Below are 22,297 nucleotides of genomic sequence, written 5' to 3' on the forward strand. Positions count from 1 at the left end.
TGTTTTGAATTAATGATTGATAGAGGAAGACCCAGCTCAATGTAGGGGATGCCACCGCTGGGTGGTGATCCTGGGTGCTATAAGAAAGCGGGGAAAGCAAACCTGGAGAAGCAAACCAGTAAGCAGTATCCTCTGCGGCCTTTACATATGCCGCTCCATTTACTTCTGCCTGAGCTCCTGCTCTGATTTCCCTGGATGATGGACTGCAAGCTCAAGACCAATATGAACCCTTTCCTCCCTAAGGTGCTTTTGGTCGCTGCATTTTAACACAGCAACAGAAACCCTAATGAAGACAGGCACCCTTTGCTATGGGATGTCTGGCAACTTTACTCCAGAAGGAGAGATCTGGGCACCCAGGGAGTCACAGCAGCAGGCTCTGGGTCGGGAGCTTACTGGTAGCTGGAATGCTAGTGGGGAAAAGGTAGCCTGCTGCAGGCATCTTAACCTTAGCCTCCGTCTCAGCTGGATTCTAGCAACGGGTACGATGGAGTCATCAGTGTGAACGTCAGGCTGCTGGAAGCCAGTCTGTAGAAAGATCTTTGGGACTATGAAATGAGGTTCACAGGTAAGGAGTTCCAACAACAAACTCTGTGTTCTGGGTGGTGGCAGCAGCTGTCATGCTCGGGTGATGTCTCAGGCCTGGGTGGAGGTTCTGGCCCCAGAAATAAGGAATAGGGCAATGATTCTTAAAGGTGTGCTTAGAGGAGCCTGGGGCTTCCTATGACCTTTTCAGGGAGATTGTAAGGGCTTCTCTTACCCAATGACATAATTGTGTAAGGTCATATTTTCTTCCACCTCAGCCAAAGCAGCAGATTGTGACACACTGACTACAGAAGCTGATATAAGAATTGAGCAACCTTCTACTAAGTTGAGGACTCGGGGGCATGCAAAGTCTAGTGCAATGTTGGACTTTTCAGTAAAAAAAAAAAAAAAATTGGTTTTTATTTTCAGAGACTATAATAGCCATAAGTACAGATGTTATTTATGGTTCCATACATTGTGTTTATCATTTTTTTTTAATGCTAGGATTTAAACCCAGGGCCTTATGCATATGCAGTGCCACCAAGATACTCCCCAGCTTGTCAGATGAGATTACCTCATAGTCTAGAGGGGAAAGCGGATGAGACAAGAATGAGATCCTGGCCATGCACACTCATTCGCCCAAACATTTATGAAGTTTTAATATGTACTAGCCCCTAGGCTGGCTGCTAAGGACTGTAAAAATATACCAGGCACATCTGCCTTTAAAGAACAAGGGACTCTGACTTGTCATCAACAGTGACATCTGTTGTGATGGGTGGAAGACGGATCCAGAACCATGACAAGAAGGGGGCACAAAGATGTGGGGAAGACCTGGGAATCCTGCAGGTCTCAGAGGTCAATATCCATTTAAGTCTGAGGGAGCCTTGTCAGGGAGGCCCAAAGTCACTGCCACCGGCTTGCTTGCTCATTCTAAGAGAGTGGGCTCTGAAAAAGAAAACAGACTTAAACATGGCTTAATGGCATGGCTACTTTAAGAGAGGTTTTCCTGATTCAACGGTAGCAGACAGAAAGCTGAGTGGTTTTGAAATGCCAGCTTTCTGAGCCTTGCTGCCAGTACGACCTATGGTTCTTTCGGGAGGCCGAGTATTTAAATGGGGTTTGTGAACAGAGTGCGGCAACTTGCTCAATGGCAACATAGACTGGCTGTGTGCCTAAAATGGGGCAGTGAGCACGGCTCTCAGAGGCAGTGAACAGCTCTGCCATGTCGGACTGGGTGGGGCAAGCAGAAAGTGCTGTGTTTCCCCTAACAATGGTGTCACTTAAGTTCATAAGAAGGGCTTAGATTTTTTTTATACATTTTTATTGACTTTTATTGAGCCCTACATTTTTCTCTGCTCCTCTCCCTGCCTCTCTCCTCCCCTCTTCAACCCTCCCCCAAGATCCTCATGCTCCCAATTTACTCAGGAGATCTTGTCTTTTTCTACTTTCTACTTCCCATGTAGATTAGATCTATGTAAGTCTCTCTTAGTGTCCTCATTGTTGTCTATGTTCTCTGGGATTGTGGTTTGTAGGCTGCCATTCTTTGCTTTATGTTTAAAAACCACCTATGAGTGAGTACATGTAATAATTGTTTTTCTTTTTTTCTGCTCTGTTGTACTTCATTGTGTAAATGTACCAAATTTTCCTTATCCATTCTTCGATCGAGGGGCATTTAGGTTGTTCCCAGGTTCTGGCTATGACAAACAAAGCTGCTATGAACATATTGAGCACATGTCCTTGTGGCACGATTGAGCATCCTTTGGATATATACCCAAAAGTGGTATTACTGGGTCTTGTGGAAGGTTGTTTCCTAATTTTCTGAGAAATCGCCACACTGACATCCAAAAGGGGTTTACCAGCTTGCATTCCCACCAGCAATGCAGAAGTGTTCCCTTTTCCCCAAAACCTCTCCAGCATAAGTTGTCATCAGTGTTTTTGATCTTGGCCATTCTTACAGGTGTAAGATGGAATCTCTGAGTTGTTTTGATTTTCATTTCTCTAATGACTAAGGATGTTGAGAATTTCCTTAAGTGTCTTTCAGTCATTATAGATTCCTCTGTTGAGAGTTCTCTGTTTAGGTCTGTACTCCATTTCTTTAATTGGATTATGTGATCTTTTGGTGACCAATTTCTTGAGTTCTTTGTATATTTTGGAGATCAGACCTCTGTCTGATGTGGGGTTAATGAAGATCTTTCCCCATTCTGTAGACTGTTATTTTGTCTTGTTGACTATGTCCTTTGCTTTACAGAAGCCTTTCAGTTTTAGGAGGTCCCATTTATTAATTGTTTCTCTCAGTGTCTGTGCTGCTGGGGTTATATTTAGGAAGTGGTCTCCAGTGCCAATGTGTTCAAGTGTATTTCCCACTTTTTCTTCTATAAAGTTCAGTGTGACTGGCTTTGTGTTGAGGTCTTTGATCCATTTGGACTTGAGTTTTGTGCATGGTGATAGATAGAGGTCTATTTTCATTCTTCTACATGTTGATGTCCAGTTATGCCAGCACTACTTGTTAAACATGTTTTCTTTTTTCCATTTGATATTTTTTGCTTCTTTATCAAAAATCAGGTGTTTGAAGATGTGTGGATTGATATCTGGGTCTTCCATTTGGTTCCATTGGTCCTCCTGTCTGTTTTTATGCCAATACCAGGCTGTTTTCAGTACTGTAGCTCTGTAGTAGAGTTTGAAGTTAGGGATTGTGATGCCTCCAGGAGTTCCTTTATTGTACAGAATGGTTTTGGCTATCCTGGGTTTTTTGCTTTTCCATATGAAGTTGAGTACCATTCTTTCAAGGTCTTTGAAGAGCAGGGCTTAGAATTTTAAGAAGCACTTCTGGTCAGAAAATATTTATACATACACAATAAAGACAGATTCAGATTTAAAAAGACCTTTAAGTGGGTCACAGTGTTGGATAAATGTACATATGCTTGGGAGAGAAAAGAAAAAGAATATAAAAAGAAGTAAATGGTTTAATAGAGTAAGAAAAGCCATGTAAAGATGGAATATAGAAAGAGAGTCTGGATTATATATATTATTGTGTTTTCTTTGAATTTTTTGACTTTGAATGAGCTGAATACAGAGAGACATTTCATTGTATGGGCTGCTAAGCTAAGACTATATATATATATATATATATATATATATATATATATATATATATATATATATATCATATCTTGAATTCAAAATTTGGGTCTAAGGATATGTTGCTTGGAAAAGAGGTTCTTCTTTTGTTTACACAGAGGATAAGAACCTGTGGATTCATTCCAGGTTAATGTGTTGATGGACCAAGACCCCTCAAAAGGTCACTGTGAACACCCTCCCCTCCAAAATTACTTCACCCAACAAAAAGCCGGAAGTATTTTGGAGAATAACTGATAAGTAAAAATAATAAGAAAAGGGCAGCTCCACCAGCGCAAGAAATCCAATTAGGTCAAATCAAACCAAATCAAAATGCCCATTGTTTTATTAAGTAAGATGCTCTCAGGTGGCCCAGTACATGGTAGGGAGACAGGACAGCAGGGACCCCATGCAGACCCGAAAACCATGTGTTTCTCCTCTGGGAGCTCACTTAAAAACCCTGTGGGAGTGGTCCTGACACCCCCCAGGGAGGGGTCAGGACCTGGCATGCTGGGATTTGGAGTCCAGAGCAATGCAACTCCCAGGCCAGGGGCTGTGGACTACACTCCCAACTTAACAATAACTATGCTCATATTCCCAAATACTGTTTATAAATGTTTCTTTAAAGGGGGATATGCTATAGAGATTTGCATGGTATGGATCTTGGTTTATTGATAAAAATTTTAGGTAAATTTTGTTATATTGTGTATATATATTTCTGCTCTTGATTAAGGTATTGTGATTGTGCAGCTCATTTTAAAATGTAATGTATAATTAAGAAATATAGGTTAATAGAGAGTCATCTATAATAGTCAAGCTTGTAATCATGTTAGTTAGATTTCCTAAATGTATGGAGATATATTTCAGATGGATAGGGATTCTTCAAATCTTTCAAAGACTACAAAATATGACATTAAAAGTGTTTTAAGAATTTAGGACTTTTCATGACAATGAGACACATCTCCTCTGGCAGTACCAATCTACTTCAAGAGAAAGATGGGCATCGAAGAGGCTCCTTATGGTATTGGTTAGCCATTAGGGCAAGAAACTGTTATTGCTTGGACTGCTTGCTGAACTGGACATGGAGGATCCACAGAGAAATGACTGCTGAACTTGCTTAAAGGTGAGACGGTTCTTTGGGGTTCCTGCATCATGAAAGAGTCTGCTAGACATTTGCAGGACACAAAAGAAAGTGACTGACAAACTGTTAATATAGGCAGAACTGTCTTTGAAATTCCCTGCTTCGTGGAAAACTCTACTGGATACTATGGGCCTGTAGGCTGAAGATGGATACCCCAACTGTACAGAAGTACTTTGGGTGACTGTCCAGGCAGCAAGATGTCTCTGTCAATTCTAGAGTTTTGGAAGTTGCTTACAATGTTCTTCCTGTTTACTTAGGTAGTATTACATCCTCCTGGAGTCTTTGATGGAATTGAAGAATTGATAGTTGTAGTTTTCCTTAGTTATGATAAAAGATAAAGTAGATTTAAATATTGTAACTATAATTCTTGCTTGATAACTGTCTTGTTAAAGTTAAAACCTTCCTTTTTATTTAAACAGAAAAAGGGAGGTGATGTGGGATTCCCCTCTATATGCTGTGAACACCATTTGTTAATAAAGTAACTGGTTTGGCTTGATGGGGTAGAACAGAGCTAGGCAGGAAAAACTAAACTGAATGCTGGGGAAAAGAAGGGCAGAGTGGGAAAGAAGTCGTATAGTCCCACTGGAGACAGATGCCAGAACTTTAGCTGGTAAGCCACATGGCAATACACAGATTACTAGAAATGGGTTAAATAAATATGTAAGAATTAGCCAATAAGAACCTAGAGCTAATGGGCCAAGAAGCATTTTAAATAATATAGTTTCTGTGTCATTATTTTGGGTCTGAGCTGCCTGGTGGCTGGGAAACAAACAAGCAGCCTCCTTCAACAATTAACCACTAACGCTGCCAACTATGGATATGCAAGACCTTTGCCATGCACCCTAGCTCACAGGAAGTAGGAAACTAGAGAGGGAGGTATGCCCTTTACGTCTATGACATGAAATAGAAGTCGAAAATGGAAGTCTATCCCTCCACTCCCATCCTGCTGCCTAGAACTTAATTGAATGTTTATCACACTTGATACAATGAAAGCCTCGTAATGCAGTATTTAGTTGGACAGAAATGAAACTCACATAAAATTGTATTGTTATGAAGAACAGTGGGAAAGACATTTGGAAGTAACTGTCAGTCTGTACCAGATTAACAAGAGAAGAAACACTGTAGTTCAGCACTGGGGGCAGCAATGGTAAACAGAAATGGAGAAATCAGGGTACTTCCCGAAGTAAACCTCCCAAGACCAGAGTCACTGGGGAGACTGCTGAAGGCTTTTTTCCCACTACGACATGATGGTGGCTGATTAGCAAAGGAACTGTGAAAGTGTTATCAGAGGCTGCAGGGAAGGCATAAGAAAAGGTACACTCTTGACATTGGATGCTATTCCTACAAGAAAACCCAAACTCGGAAGAGTTACCCTCGTGTCTCCCCAGCCCTAATTATGAATTTGATAAAAGCCCCCACGGGGTCCAATTTGCCAAGAAATAACCAGTCTTTCCAGAGAACTTCTCAGCAAGCCATAAACTAACAGGGGCTCATGAAGAGGTGTCAGAGGTGCTGAGAGATGTATAGGACCTGTCAGTTCAGCCACTAGAGAACGGCAGAACACCGGAGGCTGTCTACATGGGATAGCTGTCAGGACGGGGACAGAAGAGACCCCCCAGGCAGCCAGAAAAGCTGTGAACAGCACCATTCTCCTCAGGTTAGCAAAGAGCTTTGCGTCTGAAAATTTAAAAACATTTTATTTTCTTGCTGTTTAATTTCTGCAATTCTTTGCAAATTCTGGATAATGGCCCCTTGTCTGAAGTGGGCCTGGCAAAGATATCCTCCTACTCTGTGGGCTGTCTGTTAGCACTATTGATGGCGTCCTTCATTGTATAGAAGCCTCTTATTTTCACGTAATCCCATCTGTTGAGACTTGTGATTACTTTTGGGGCTGTTGGTGATCTATTTTTAAAGTTTTGCAGGAGGCTGGGGAGATGTCTCAGCAATGAGAACATGTATCCCTCTCCCACAGGACCTGAGTTCCATTCCTAATACCCACTTCAGGAGGCTCACAGCCACTTTTAACTCTAGTTCCCACACCTCTGGCCTCCACAGGCAAAGTGCACACACGTGCACATAACTAATCGCCCCACAACACACACAAGAAATAATAAAAGTGTATTTTAAAGAGCAAGATCCATAACCACACAGGGTCATAAGGGGTCATTTGTACAGAAAAAGTTTGCCAAAAAAAGTCTTTATGGTAACCCTTGTGTTTTCTGCTAAAATTTCAGTTTTAAATTAAGTCTTTGCTCTCATTTGAATTAGATTTTTGTACAAGGTGAAAGAAAGTATAAATCTAATTTCATTCTTCTGTAGGAAGGAATCCAGTTTTATCCACCCCATTTGTTGCATACATTTTCCCCCAAAGTATGTTTTTGCCTCCTTTGTCAAAAATTAAGTGGCCATAACTTTGCCATTTTATTTCTGGATAAATTGGCATGAGCTATGAAAGAGGATAGGACATCCTAATTCTGTTACTGATTTTTTGTTTTGTTTTGGTGGCAGTTAAATGCGTTAGACATGTTGAAAGCGTAAAATATAATGTGAAACTTCACAGCTTCCTTTCTAATGCCCATTCTAACTGTATAGATGTCCATTGAGTTGTATTGACTTTGGGTCTGGTTACTTTTGGAGTGTTGTTTTTATTTATTTGACTTTTTAAATGATAAAGTTAGAAAAAAATGACTATCCATTTTCTTTTTAAATTTTTTATTTATTATTTTTATTATGTGTGTTGCATGTGTGTGCTGTATGTGTTGTATGTTTATATGTATGTGTGTTGTGTTTGTGTGTGCTGTGGGTTTATGTGTATGTGTGTTGCGTGTGTTTATGTGTATGTGTGCTGTGTGTGTTGTGGGTTTATGTGTATGTGCGTGTTGTGTGTGTTTATGTGTGTGTGTGCTGTGTGTTGTGGGTTTATGTGTATGTGTGTGTTGTGTGTGTTTGTGTGTGTGTTGTAGGTTTATGTGTATTTGTGTCTGTGTGCTGTGTGTGTGTTGTGAGTGTATGATTGTGTGTATGTGTTTGTGTGTGTGTTGTAGGTGCACATGTGTCAAGTGTACATGTGACAATCAGAAGATGACTTTCAGGAGTTGGATCTCCCCTTCTACCTGGGTCAGGGCGTTGAGCTCTCACCATGGGACTATTGTCTGAGGAGAGGTAACATGGAAAAGTGCTCCCTCCCTCCCTCCCTCCCTCCCTCCCTCCCTCCCTCCCTCCCTCCCTCCCTCCCTCCCTCCCTTCCTTCTGTCCTCCCTTCCTTCTGTCTCCTCCTCTTCTTCTTCAATATATTTTACATCCTGGCCAAAGTTTTCTCTCCCTCCCCCCACCCACCCCCCTCTGTCCCCACCCTCCAATCCACTCCTCTGTTCAGGAAAAGGCCAGTCTCCCTGGATATCCACAGAACGTGGCACATCAAGTTGCCGTAAAACTGAGCACCTCCCGATGTATTAAGGTTAGGCAAGGTGACCCAGTATGAGGAGTAGGGTCCCAAAAAGATAATAAAAGACTCAGACAGTCCCTGCTCTCACTGTTAGAAGTCCCACAAGAAAACCAAGCTACACAACTGTTCCATATACGCTGAGGGCCTAGGTCAGTCCCATGCAGGCTCCCTGGTTGTCAGTTCAGTCTCTGTGAGCCCCTATAAACCTAGGTTAGTTGATTCTGTGGCTTTTCTTGGGGTGTCCTTGACCCCTTTGTCCTCTACAATCTTTTCTCTCCCTTAGGATTCACAAGCTCCGCCTAATGTTTGTCTGTGGTCCCTGCATCTGTTGCAATCAGTTGCTAGATGAAACCTCTCTGATGATGCCTGGGCCAGGCACCAATCTATAGGCATAGCAGAACATCATTAGGAATCATTACGTTGACATTTCCCCCTCTAGTCTTGATAGGTTCTATTCTAGTTCTCCGGGTCATCCAGCCTCTGGGTTCTGGTGCTCCGGGCAGTGTTGGGGTGGGCTCACTCTCCAGCATGGATTTTAGGCTAGACCAGGCATTGGCTGTCCACTCCTTCTATCTCTAATCCACACTTATCCTAACATATCACACAGGTAGGACAGACTGTAGGTCAAAGGTTATGTGGCTAAGTTGGTTTCCCACTCCTTCCACTGGAAGTCTTGCCTGGTCCCAGGAGATGGCCAGTCGCATTGGGCTTTTACAGCAAGCTCTTCAACCTGCTAAGCCATGTCCCCAGACTGAGACTCCCAATTTCTGACACAGGAGTAGAGTAGGTTCATAAAAGATCTATAAATGTACTGCCAGAGGTGACCTAGCTCCCCAAGGGTGTTGTCAGTTAGTGCAGAGAAAGGACCCTGATCCTGCCCAAAGAGAGGCAGGCTAGAAAGGTAAAGCTGTGTTCCCCTCAGTCATAAACAGGGGCAAGAAGGCACTCTGCAGCACTTGGTGCCCCATGTGGCAGTTCCTGGGAAAGGGAAGCACAAACCTCTGTGCACGTTGCTCTGAGGTGGACTCATTTCCCAGCAGCTCAAAAGAAAGAACTAGACTGTGCAGCCTTCCAGCACAGGAGCGGATAAAATCAGATAATTGCCAAGCTCCTGATGATGACTAATGCTGATTTCAACACTCAGACCTCTTTAACAACATTGTTTTATGCCCCGCCCATGTCTAAAAGGGAAAGCACAGTTCTGATAAAATATAGCCCATTAGAACTACAGTAAGGACATAGCATCAGAACTAGGAAAAGATAAGAGAGGAAGAGAAACTGTCCAGAAAACTTACAGTACAAAAGGACTGTTGCTGAGAACAAAGCCTGAGCTGCTTGGGCAGTCAAAGTGAGGAAGAAAGCACAAGTAATTTACATAGTTTTTATTGTGGAGTAGAGAAGTAAAAAAGAAAAGTACTCCAATTAATAACAAGGCCTACAGCAATGCACTATAAAACTGATCTTAAAATGTTAAAAATTGGAGGTATTTTTTTTACAGTTTCTTCCCTTAATCCATGTTTAATACTCATAAAGTAAATATGTGTGCATATATATATGTATGTATTCTAAGGGTTTGACTTTCCTTATTTAACAAAGCTAGGGATGTTCAGGATGACTAGCAGGCATGTCCTAGAATTTCACCCACAGTTAGTGTGTTCAGCAGGGTCCATCAGTAAAGCTAAACATGTCTTGGTTGATCTAAAGCTCCTTTTCAGGCAGTGAACTTGGGAGTTTACCATGTGTCTTTGTAACTCACGCTCTGACCCAGATGCTGATCTTGGGAGTTTGCTCATGAGCAACTTTATCAACTTGCACCATCCTGGGTGTTTGAGTAGATTCTCTCTCTCTCTCTCTCTCTCTCTCTCTCTCTCTCTCTCTCTCTCTCTCTCTCTCTCTCTCTCTCTGTGGGTTTTCGAGACAGGGTTTCTCTGTAGCTTTGGAGCCTGTTCTGGAACTAGCTCTGTAGACCTGGCTGGCCTTGAACTCTTTCAGTGAGATGTTTGTCAGTTCCATGTGCTGAGTTTCGACCATATTTATTGCCTCCTCCAACTCCTCCCGGATCCATCTCCTCTCCCAGGACTGAGTTTTCGGAGGAGAATCAGAGTAGCTGATTTAGAGTGGTCGAGTGGTCCAGTTGTGCAGTGAAGATGGTAGGAAGACCCCTGTCTTTGCGGTAAGGGAGACTTGAGTCAAATATCTGCTCTGCTTGTGTCTTTTGTGATCTTTAAAAAAGGGGATTAACTACATTTTGTTTTGTTTCTTGAGACAGGGTTTCTCTATATAGTCCTGGCTATCCTCCGTCTCACTATTAACAGCACTCTTGACCTTAGTTTATCTACATGAAATGGAGATTGTAACTCCTACTTCCCCAGGTTTTTGTAAGCCTTGTGGTAGGTAATGTATATCAAACTTGGGGGATACCAAGTATTAATCAAGGTGATTATTTTATAACTATGCTTGGGCAACTGTGAAGTTGGCCTGAGGCCATGAATATGAAATATGATTTAGCATGCATCAATCACAGCCAAGAAGAGGAGGAGGAGAAAGAGGAGATGGAAGACATTACCTATTCTTGGTGTTGGACCATAAATCCTTCTCTTGGTCTCTGATCTTTCCACATTATCTCATGACGTCATCCCTAGTCCCTAAAACCTGCCTGGAATGATGCCATAGAAGATAAACTGACATGTTGGCATTCAGCACTCTCAGTCCAAGTCTGACTGCTTCCATTCCCCGGTTTAGTGTCACTGCTTGAGCTACACAGAGCAATGCGCTCCTTCGCAGATCCTCAAGGAACAGAAAGGCCAGAGCAGTGGGGCAGTGCAGGGCCCTTTAGAGATGCTCCCAGGAGCGAGAGACTTGCATTTGAATCTTGACTTTTTACCTAGGGCAACTGACAGCCCCTGATGCTGGAAAATGGAGATCATCGTAGTACTCGCTGTAAAGTTTGTTGTCAAATGAAACAAAAGAGTGTGGCAAGCACACAGTCCAGGGTGCATGCAGAATTGGTGTGCACAGGCAGGAGGGGGCACTCTGGTCATTAAATCTCTGAGCCAGGTGTTCCAGGGAGACCAGCTACTTCTTCATAGGAGAGTCAACTTGGGATCTGTGGTCCCTGAATAGAAACGGATGGGTGGCAATGGCGAGACCTTGTTTGCAATCTTCCACCCCAGTGGACCTGAAGGTGTGGTGTCTGGTGTGACTTCTAGTGCTTCAGGAGGACAATGATTTTCCCCTGGGGAAATTTTCTTCAAACTCCAGGGAGGTTTTAAGAGCTCTGGGAAAGGTACAATCTCTTTCCATCCCTGATCTTAAGATTCACTGAAATAGACAATGGGGAAGCCCATGGCCTCTGGATGTTCCCATGAAGGACCCCCTGACTGCAATGGGTCACAACCGTGGCTCTCCACTTGCGGCCCCTGAGCCTAGAGCATTGATAGTACAGGGGACTTATTAGAAACACACATGTCAAGCCCCACACAGTGCTGCAGCAATGTGCCCTTTAACAAGCTTTCCATATGTCACATACTACAGGTTGCTTATGGGTAAGACATGGAAGCAGCAAAGGGGACAGGAATTAAAATCACTGCCCCTTGGAGCAACTCTGGGCTTCTCTGAGCTTCACTTGGATTCAGACCATAGCAGCCTCCGAATTTGATGTTTAGTTTTAAAACTGTGTTTCTTTTCAAGTCCCCGAAGAGGCAGAGCATTGAATCAGGCCTGGCTCATCTTAGACAGGTGCTCTACCACCCAGCCACAGCCCAAGTCTCCACTCAAATTTCTGAATGAATGACAATGAGGAAGATTAACCTCATACTGGTTAGTTGTTGACCAACTGAAATAAATTTCTGTGGCAAGAGAAACCACCTCTGATTCATTGTATCATATTCTCTCTCCTCCCTCTCCTTTCCTCTACACAAACACACACATTTGTATTTGAGAGTAACTGAGATATAACACTTTATTTTTCCTGTCTTAAGATATATTTTCATGCAAAGTACCATGTTCATAAAAAAATTAACAAGGAATCCAAAGCATGTGCGTATGAGTGTTTTGACTGCATGTATGTACATGTATGACATGTACTCCTGGTGCCCTCAGAGATCAAAATGTGTATTTGAATCTCTGTAAATGGAGTTGTGAGGCACCATGTGGATGCTGAGAATTGAACCCATGTTATCTGAGAGAGAAATAAATGCTCTAAAGGCCAAGCCATTTCCCCAGGACTCAGAGTATTTGAGTGGGGAGACCAAGCTGGGGCTTTAATCTAGAAGGGTTTTAAGGTTCTATCTTGGTCCTTTTTATGCATATAAACTTTAGCTAAAGAGTCACAAAGGGGAATGAATACTGCATTTCTGTGTATTAACAATCATTTGACCAGGTGAATGCATCTTTCTTAGAAAATATATTTCTTACTGTCTCGGGTAATAGTCAGAGGTTATTGGGGCTGAGTCTGTAGCTCAACGGTAGATCAATTGCCTAGCATACTCAAGACCTTGGGTTCGAGTCTCAGCACTGAAAAAGTCAAATACAAAAGCAGATGCCCAGATGGTGATGTCCAGCTATAATCACGGCACTTGGGAGGTGGAGGCAGGAAGTTCTAGAATTCCAGATCAGCTTCATGATCCAATGCCAGCCCGAGTTACATGAGATTGCATCAACACAAGCAAGCAAGCAAACAAATAAACAAATAAGACTGAAGATATATCCTGATAAACAGTTGGCAAGCAATTCAGAACTGCAACAGTTCTGTTCTTTAATTTAGCCTAAACTGGGAAAAGCCGGGGCAAAGAGTACCATCTAGTGGCCACTCAGCAGTGTAACATTTTAGTGCAAGATCAGCTGGGATAGTCCACTGGGCAGTTCTGCCTATATTGGCAGTTTGTCAGTAACTTTCTTTTGTGTCCTGCATAATGTTTGGCAGTCTCTTTCATGAAGCAGGAACCCCAAATGACTGTCTCACCTTCTTTAGGCAACTTCAGCAGTCATTTTTCTGTGGGTTCTGCATGCCTAGTTCATACAGCATAGCATCAAGCTGTCCAGGCAAGAGCAGTTTCTTGTTCAGATGGCTAACAAACTCCATAAGGAGCCTCTTTGGTCTCCATCATCCTCTTGAAGTAGATTGGTGCTGCCAGGAGCAGATGTGTCTCATTGTTATGAAAGATCCTAAGTTAAACATTTCAAATGCCATATTCTGTTAGTTTTTGAAAGGTTTGAAGAATAACTATCCATCTGAAATATACCTCTGTACAACTAGAGAACCTAACTAACATGACTACAAGGTTGACTATTATAGATGATTATCTATTAACCTGTATTTCTTAATTATACATTACATTTTTAAATGAGCTGCACAAACACAATACCTTAATCAAGAGCAGGAATATACATATAATAAAATTGATCTAATATTTGTATCAATAAACTAAGATTCATACCAATGTAAAGTATTCATATCTATAGCATATATCCCTTTAAATGTAAACAAACATTTATAAACAATATTTGGGAATTTGGGTGTAGTTCTCTCCAAATTGCTTTCTGTTTTTTGTTAAGCAAAGTAATTTTGGGGGGCTGTTCAGGGTCCATCAAACCACATTAGTCTGGAAGGATTCCACAGGTTCTCATTGTCTGTAGAAATAAAAGAAGATCCTCTTTTCCAAAGCAACATATCCTAAGACCCAAATTCTGAAGTCAAAATACCCTTAAAATATATATGCTGGTTTAGCTTAGCAGCCCATACAATGAAATATCTCCCTGTACTTAATTCATTCACAGTCAAAAAATTTAAAGAAAACACAATAATATACATAATCCAGACTCTCTGTGTATATTTCATCTTTATGTGGCTTATTGTTCTTACTTTATTACTTTTTCTACAAGTTTAGTATTTATTTTATTATCTTTACTCCTTTAATCTATGACTGTCTGTACTCTTTTATATTACATTTACTGTTTCTTTACTCCTTTTCTTCTCTCCCCCAAGCCTATACGTATTTTTTGAACACACTGTGTCTCATTTATAGGTCCTTTATGTCTGAATCTGTCCTATTGTGTATCTGAAATCCTTTTCTGTCCAGGCGCACTTCTTAAAACGCCAAGCAGCAACTAAGGCTGCTTTGTCTTTTGGCTCCTCCTAGTCCAACACGGTGGAGGCCTGTTCAGCGTGAGTCATGCTCATTGCCCCATTTTCAGGGTCTATGTTGCCATTAAGCAAGTTGTAGCACTCTGCTCACAAATCCCATTTAAATGCTCTGTAGCAGGAAAGAGTCAGAGTTTGTGCTGGCAGCATGGCCCAGGAAGCCGCAGTTTCAAAACCAAGCAGTATTTTTGTTGTTATTGTTGTTTTGTTTTGGTTTTATTTTTTTCCTACCACTGAATCAGGAAGACCTCTCTTAAAGGAGAGCAAGCAGAGCTCACAGCTGATGCTGTTACACTGACTTGGTTTGCTTTGGAGATAGTCCCAGGCATGGTACAGCCATACCACTTTGTAGTTCTAGTTCTAATCTCATGAGGAACCTCCATACTGATGTTCATAGTGGATGGGCGAATTTGTATTCCCATTAGCAGTATATAAGAGTTCCTTCTCCACTTTCATTATTGTCTGCATTTATTGTTGTTGTTTCCTTAATAACAGCCATTCAGACTAGAGTGTGATGAATTCTCAATGTAGTTTTGACTAGCATTCCCTGATGCTAAAAATGTAGGATATTTTTATATTTTATTAGCCACTTGTGCTTCATCCTTCAAGAACTGTTTGCTCATATGCACATTTATTGATTAGATTGTCTTACTATTTAATTTTAAAAATTCTTTTTTTTTTTTCGAGATAGGGTTTCTCTGTGGTTTTGGAGCCTGTCCTGGAACTAGCTCTTGTAGACCAGGCTGGTCTCGAACTCACAGAGATCCACCTGCCTCTGCCTCCCAAGTGCTGGGATTAAAGGTGTGCGCCACCACCGCCCGGCTAAAAATTCTTTATGTATATATAAATATTAGATAGCTGTAGCCAGCTTGTAGACTTTCTTCCTTGCTATATGTTGTCTCTCCACTCATTTAATCATTGTTTTTTGCTACACACTTTCATCTTGTTGAGGTTAATCTATATGCTTTTATATGTGTTTGTTTTATGAAATTGGCTGCAACAATATTTAGTGCATATGTGTTTAGAATTGGTATAGCCATTTAAAGAACGATTTCCTTAATATAAAATGACCTTTATCTCTGTTGATTAGTTTTGGTTTAAAGTTTATTTGTCAGATATCAGTATCTGATTTCCACTGAGAAAGAAAAAAAATTAAAGACATTGCTCTTAGAGGCCGAAAAATCCTGCTTTAAAATTTGAACATAATTATACACATACAAACATTATAATAAAGATATAAAAATGTATGCATTTTACATAGATACTCAAATATGAAGGTGTTACATAGCCCTGTCCTCTCTCCTACTGTGTTTTGAAAATAAATTTGAAGACAATGGTATAAAGCGTCATTAAACCCAAATACCTTAATGTATATTTTCTTAAAATGGTGAATATTCTCTTGTGAAAGTTAGAATATTGTCATTGATTTAGTACTTTCATTTAATGAACAAACCTTATTACAATTTCACCAGCTATTTTATTCAAAGGTGTTATAGTAAAAGAGAGACTATGACCAAGGATCCATTTTATCATATCACATGTTGTTTTTAGTCTTTCACCTTGTTAAACAAACAAACAACAACAATAAACCTCAAAATCCACCTTGTGTGGTGGCACATACCTTTCATCCTAGCCCTCAGGAGGCTGAGGCAGGTAGAAATGTCTGAGTTCAAGGTAGTTTGATCTACACAGCAAGTTCTCTGGCAGCCAGAGCTACACAGAGAGACCCTGTCTCAAAAACAAAACAAAAAACCCCTCCGAGTAACAAGATAAATAATAATGTCAAATTAGAGCCCATAAGGGGGGGATAGCCAAACATCCATAAGTGCAAACTGATAAACAAAATCTCTTCCTGAAATGAACACTGGATCTTAGTCACTGTTCTATTGCTATGAAGAGACACTATGACCAAGGCAACTCTTACAGAAGAAAGCATTTTATGGGGACCTTGCTGAAGTTTCAGAGGTTTAGTCCATTACCTTCATGGTGGAGAGCATAGCACCAGAATGAGAGCTGAGAGCTAAATCCTGATCTACAGGCAGAGAGAAAGAGAGAGGTAGAGACAGACAGAGAGGGAAAGAGAGAGAGGAGACAGAAAGAAAGACAGACAGAGAGAGACTGAACCTGGCATGGACTTTTGAAACCTCGAAGCCCACGCTCTAACAAGACTACACCTCCTAATTCTTCTAATCCTTCTCAAACAGTTCTACTCCCTGGGGACTAAACATTCAACATTCAAACCACCACAATCAGCTATGAAATGTAGAGGAAATAATTTATGGAAAAGAAACTCACTATTTGATAACCATCTTGGCAATAATTAGACAAAATTTACCTACAAATGTTTTAATCTCATAGGTGAAAGATGAACGAGTAATAAGATATTTACATAGGATCAAACTATGTCCCAAAAGGTTTATTAATTCTAAAAAGGAAAAATTAGAATTTTACATTGAAGAAACATAACAGATACCATCATTTTTGCTTGTTTGCTTGTTTATTTGTTTGTTTGTTTGAGACAGGGATTCTCTGTAGCTCTGGCTGGCCTGGAACTTACTTTGTAGACCAGCCTAGCTTCGAACTTAGAGATCAGCCTGCCTCTGCCTCCCAAGTGCTAGGATCAAAGGCATTTGCCACCACACCTGGCACACATCATCTAAAGGGATCAAAATTAACTTCAGTAGTTAGACATCAACAGACAACCTGTATCTTCTTCTGACATGAGGCTATGTGAAGGACACAACATCACTCGTGAGGCACATCTCCCTCAAATCCATTACCTAAATTTAATCCTGAGGAAACATCAGACAAGCCCAGATTGAGGAACAACCTAGGAAATAAGTGGTATATGCATTTTAAACCCGGGCTTTAAGCAAGAACATGTAGAGCTTCTCTATTTTTGGCACACAGGACTGATCTAGGCATCAGAGTGGTCACGTGATGTGCCATTATTCAGAGCAGAGGCCAGATCTCTTTTGAACAGCAAAAAATCCTGTTCCCAGGAGAAGCTGGTGCCCACGCCATGCCTACCTGCTACGCCCATGGCTGTAGAATCAATGACTCAGGAGGTCAGGAGGTTTCATCTCCAATGCAAGACGTTCAGCTCAAGTCCTACTCTAGAATCTACATGCAAAAATTGAAAGCAAATTAAGGGAAACATCTCCCAGTGCAGACATCTTTTGACTTTGGCAAGCAAGAAATAGGAGTTAGTCCGAGTCTAGGGAGAACAGTGAGACTCCAGAAAGACGATGCCAACAGGGCTTTACCAAGTGGGGTGCAGCTGTTCTAGGTGACCTTGCAGTCACACCCTTCCCTAAAGCACCCCTTGACTTTCCTAGTGGCACGACCACCCTCCCTAAATAATTCTAAGAGGAAGGTCTGGTAGGCTCCCAACTGAGGTGCATATCTGACCCCAGGGCAGTGGGATCTTTTGACTTCTCTGCGGAGACGGACCTTGAAGGCATGCCTCTCCGGCTGTGTTCTAGTGACCTACGGAATGACAAGCTCGAGTGCCTATTACTACACCAGAGTGATGTCCGAGCTGTTTCTACACACCCCATCAAACTCTGGGGTTTCCTTCCGGACCGTCAGCAGCATGGCAGATTTCTGGGACGTGAGTAGGACACTGTCTTCACCCCTCCCTCTCCATCTTAATTGTCTGAGACAGGTCAGAGTTCAGGTCAGTCTGGAACCAGGACAAATTAAAGGATAAAGCTGACTTCACGGCTTGGGGTAAAGGGCAAGTGGAGGTTGGAGAGAGATGGGGTGTTGACTAGGGGTTGACCAGCAAGAGCAAGGCTAGTGTTTGAGTCAGGAGGGAAGCTGAACCTCAAAATGTAATATTTTAAAATGTATTTTGGTCAAGTTCTGAAGGTCAGCTGTGCGGGTCCAGAAATAGAGGCTAGAGGCAAGTTGAAGGCCAGGGAATGAGGGCAAATGCCATGCACTGGGGTGAGGAGGAGGCCCGACCAGGCCCAACCCAGATGCTGGTCTAGTTTGCTCAGGGCCCCCTCCTGGACAGTTTGTACTGGACGAAGTGGTACAACAATCAGAGCCTGGGTGGTGGCTCCCACTCCTTCATTTACTATGAGAACTTGCTGCTGGGGGTCCCGAGGTTGCGGCAGCTGCGAGTGCGCAACGACTCCTGTGCGGTTCACGAGGACTTCCGGGAGGACATTTTGAACTGCTACGATGTCTACGCTCCAGACAAGGAAGATCAACTCCCTTTTGGGCCTTTCAATGGGACAGCGTAAGTGAGCCCCTGCCCAAAGCGCAGGGGCATCCCTTTGAGCTTACCATCAGTCTGGGGTGTGGGAAACACTTCCATGAAACCTAAAAAAAAAAAAAAAAACCTTTATGAAGGGCACCTTAGGAGACTTGGAGACTGCTCCCTAAGTCCCAACAATGACTCTTTGAGGACACATGCTTGGTGTGTGTTGTTCAGGTGTGGAGGAAGCATATTAGCAGAAAGACACAGCCTCTGGATTTGTTCCCACTGATGGTTGACAGTTTCATCCTTCCTGGAAGGCGGAGTCCCTTGGGGTGTGTGGTCCATGAATAAAGTTCATGCTGTTACCCAAGTCATGGTTGGAGAGTTTGACTCCTGGGACCTTTTACAGGAAGCAGCAAGGGATGGAAGATGGATAAGGAATGAAAAGAGGACAGGAAGAAGATAGAGAGGATAGGAAAGGAGTAAGCAGGATTAGCCGGGCCTATGCCTTTAATTCCAGCACTCGGGAGGCAGAGGCAGGCAGAGCTCTGTGAGTTCGAGGCCAGCCTGGTCTAAGAGTTCCAGGACAGGCTCCAAAGCTACAGAGAAACACTGTCTCAAAAAACCAAAACCCCCAAAAGCAAACAAAACAAAAAGGTGTAAGCAGGATAAAAATGGGGTTGCTGGGGGGGAGGTTGGAAGAGTGGCTAGAACAAGGAATCCTGGGGTTGACCAGCCAGCGATGGAACCATAGGAACTAGAGAATCATTCCTGGATTTATGGTCCAAGTGTGTCCTTCCTGTGCACTACACAGCCTGGGCCACGAGTACATTCACCGAGTGAAATAGGAAGACATTTACATTTGAGTTTCAGGGCTATGGCTGGATAACTGACTATCTTGGAATTCCCTGAGTCTTCATTTCCTCTACTGCAAAATATGGACAGTATTTCCCCTCTTTTCCCAAACAACTGTTAGTGGCAAACAAAATGATAAATGTGAAGCATCTATTGTATATGATATTATGTGCACTGCGTGAGACATCTCATACAAGGTGTATGACATGTTTCTCACAAAATTATGTATGTATCACATATAATATATGCACACATATACATGTATAGTGCAGTAAGCATATATAGATATACAATGCATGTAGAACTGTAAAGCCAGGAATTCGTAATTACCTTAGGGGGTTAGTGTTTTGCCTGGTTCTGACCTCTTTGCTCAGATGGTCTCTTTTCTTTGGCAGGTGGACTTACCATTCACAGGATGAGCTGGGGGGATCCTCCCACTGGGGCAGCCTTACGAGCTACAGTGGAGGTGGCTATTATTTGGACCTTCCCGGATCCCGACAAGCCAGTGCAGAGGCCCTGCAAGGCCTTCGGGAGGGGCTGTGGTTAGACAGGGGCACTCGGGTGGTCTTCATCGACTTCTCAGTCTACAATGCCAACATCAATCTTTTCTGTGTTCTGAGGTAAGCGCCCTTTCCCCCACGGCATCTCTCTATCCATGGTTCCTAGTCCATCTGATGTGCTTGAGATCTTTCCCCACCTGGTACCCTATGGCGGATGTGAGGTGTCAGGACAGTAGAAAGAACTGTACCGACCCAACCTCCACTAGCCATCTCTCCTTCCTCACAGACTGGTGGTAGAGTTCCCAGCCACGGGAGGGACCATCCCGTCCTGGCAAATCCGCACAGTTAAGCTGATCCGCTATGTGAATAACTGGGACTTCTTCATCGCGGGTTGTGAGGCCATCTTCTGTGTCTTCATCTTCTACTACGTGGTGGAGGAAATCCTGGAAATGCACCTGCATAGGCTTCACTACCTCAGCAGCATCTGGAACATTCTGGACCTGGTGATCATCTCGGTAAGGGACTTGGGACATAGTAGAGGGTGGAGAGACTTCTGCTTTGATGGGGGATCTGAGTTCTTTCTTTTGGAGGCTCAAGCCCTCTTACTGACTTAGGAGAAACACTGTGCTAAGTCTCTCCAAGAGAAAGGTTGATGCTCCCTGGCTCAGACCTTGGAAAAACTTGCCCCCACACATCTCCCCTCCTCCTCTCTTGTGAGTGGGCCCTCCTTTTCCCTTTATACAAATCTATTCAGAATCTCTTCTGCCTTTTGTTTCAGGACCTGACCGCTTGAGAACCCTTTCATTTCTCTTTTTCTGTTTGAATGCTCTGTCCCCCCATTGTCATCTCCTTGCTACTAATAAGACACACTTGTTTTGTTGTTGTTTTATTTTTACATTTATTTGTGTGGATGTGTGTGCATGTGTGTGTGTGCGTGTGTGTGCATGTACACATGCAACAGTGTGCTTGCAGAGGTCAGAGGACACCTTATGGGAGTTGGTTCTCACCTTCTACCATGTGGATCCCAGAGATCAAACAAACTTAGGTGGCCAGGCTTGGCAGCAAGCACCCTTACCTACTGAGCCATCTCACTGGCCCAATCATTTATTTCTTTTACTAATGCTTGGGAGTAATTGGGAGGCATCATGTTTCTGGATACCTCTTCCCCACAGTTCTTGACAACCTTCCTATTGCCTATGGCCCTAAAGCCTTCTCTTGGGCTGTAGCACACTTAAGCTGCTCCCTGGTCACCCACCCTGTTGCATCTTGAACTCAGCTAGTGAACATCTCAGCAGAGAATGTTTCTTGTCCTGGTTTTCCACTGGGAACTCATTTTTGAACTTCCTGTAAGATTCTCTCAACTTCTCTGACATTCCCCATGACTCCCATGTGACAGCTCTCTGTAGTGGCCGTGGGTTTCCACATCTTCCGAACCCTGGAAGTAAATCGACTGATGGGAAAGCTCCTGCAGCAGCCAGACACTTATGCTGACTTTGAGTTCCTGGCCTTCTGGCAGACACAGTACAACAATATGAATGCTGTCAACCTTTTCTTTGCCTGGATCAAGGTACCTAGGACTTGCCTCCCACCTCTGCCCCAAGGTTCTTTCTCACTTATCTTCCTCCATATGGGTCTCGTTTTTCTTGTCCAATTTGGTACCTCCCGGCCTTCCAGCGGTCCCTGGAGTGTTCCATGCTTCTCACCTTCGCTCTCTCTCACTTGTTTCACCATGACCCTTGTAGATATTCAAGTACATCAGCTTCAACAAAACCATGACCCAGCTCTCAACCACACTGGCTCGCTGTGCCAAGGACATCCTGGGCTTTGCTGTCATGTTCTTCATCGTCTTCTTCGCCTATGCCCAGCTTGGCTACCTGATTTTTGGGACCCAAGTGGAGAACTTTAGCACTTTCGTCAAGTGCATGTGTGTGTGTGTCCTGCCCCCACCCCTGGGCCCCTCATTCTCCAGCTCCCATGGTGTTTGCAGCCTTGGGAAAGAGGGGCAAGTGTATGGGCGTGTCAATGCTTAAAGTATCTGGGAGTGTCTTACAGTTCAGGTTTGTGCTCAAGTAACTTACAGTCCATCTGTTTTTATTATAGTGCATTTATTGCATTAGGCACAGCAAGGGTCTGTTTGTGATTAGGAAAGCAGGATGGGGTATGAATTGGGGCAAATGTTTGGCTCAGCTCTGGGTGAAGCCCAGATCTCATTTCTCAGATTCACCCAGTTCCGGATAATCCTTGGAGATTTTGACTACAAAGCCATCGACAATGCCAACCGAGTCCTGGGCCCTGTGTACTTCGTCACCTATGTCTTCTTCGTCTTCTTCGTGCTCCTGGTGAGGGTCCCTCTGAGGGATGGTGACCT

General features: G+C 42.9%; 1 protein-coding gene across 1 annotated transcript in view; it reads left to right on the forward strand.

Moving 5' to 3' along the window:
- Pkd2l1 (polycystin 2 like 1, transient receptor potential cation channel) overlaps window positions 1–22,297 on the forward strand; it is a 35,475-nt gene that overhangs the window by 8,046 nt on the left and 5,132 nt on the right. Inside the window, 7 exon segments of the mRNA XM_057777566.1 lie at window positions 17,850–17,977; window positions 18,360–18,613; window positions 19,825–20,049; window positions 20,216–20,444; window positions 21,326–21,496; window positions 21,672–21,853; window positions 22,148–22,268. Coding sequence (XP_057633549.1) covers window positions 17,850–17,977; window positions 18,360–18,613; window positions 19,825–20,049; window positions 20,216–20,444; window positions 21,326–21,496; window positions 21,672–21,853; window positions 22,148–22,268 — 1,310 coding nt within the window.

This window comes from Chionomys nivalis, chromosome 8 (assembly GCF_950005125.1).
Source record: "Chionomys nivalis chromosome 8, mChiNiv1.1, whole genome shotgun sequence".
Lineage (NCBI taxonomy): Eukaryota > Metazoa > Chordata > Mammalia > Rodentia > Cricetidae > Chionomys > Chionomys nivalis.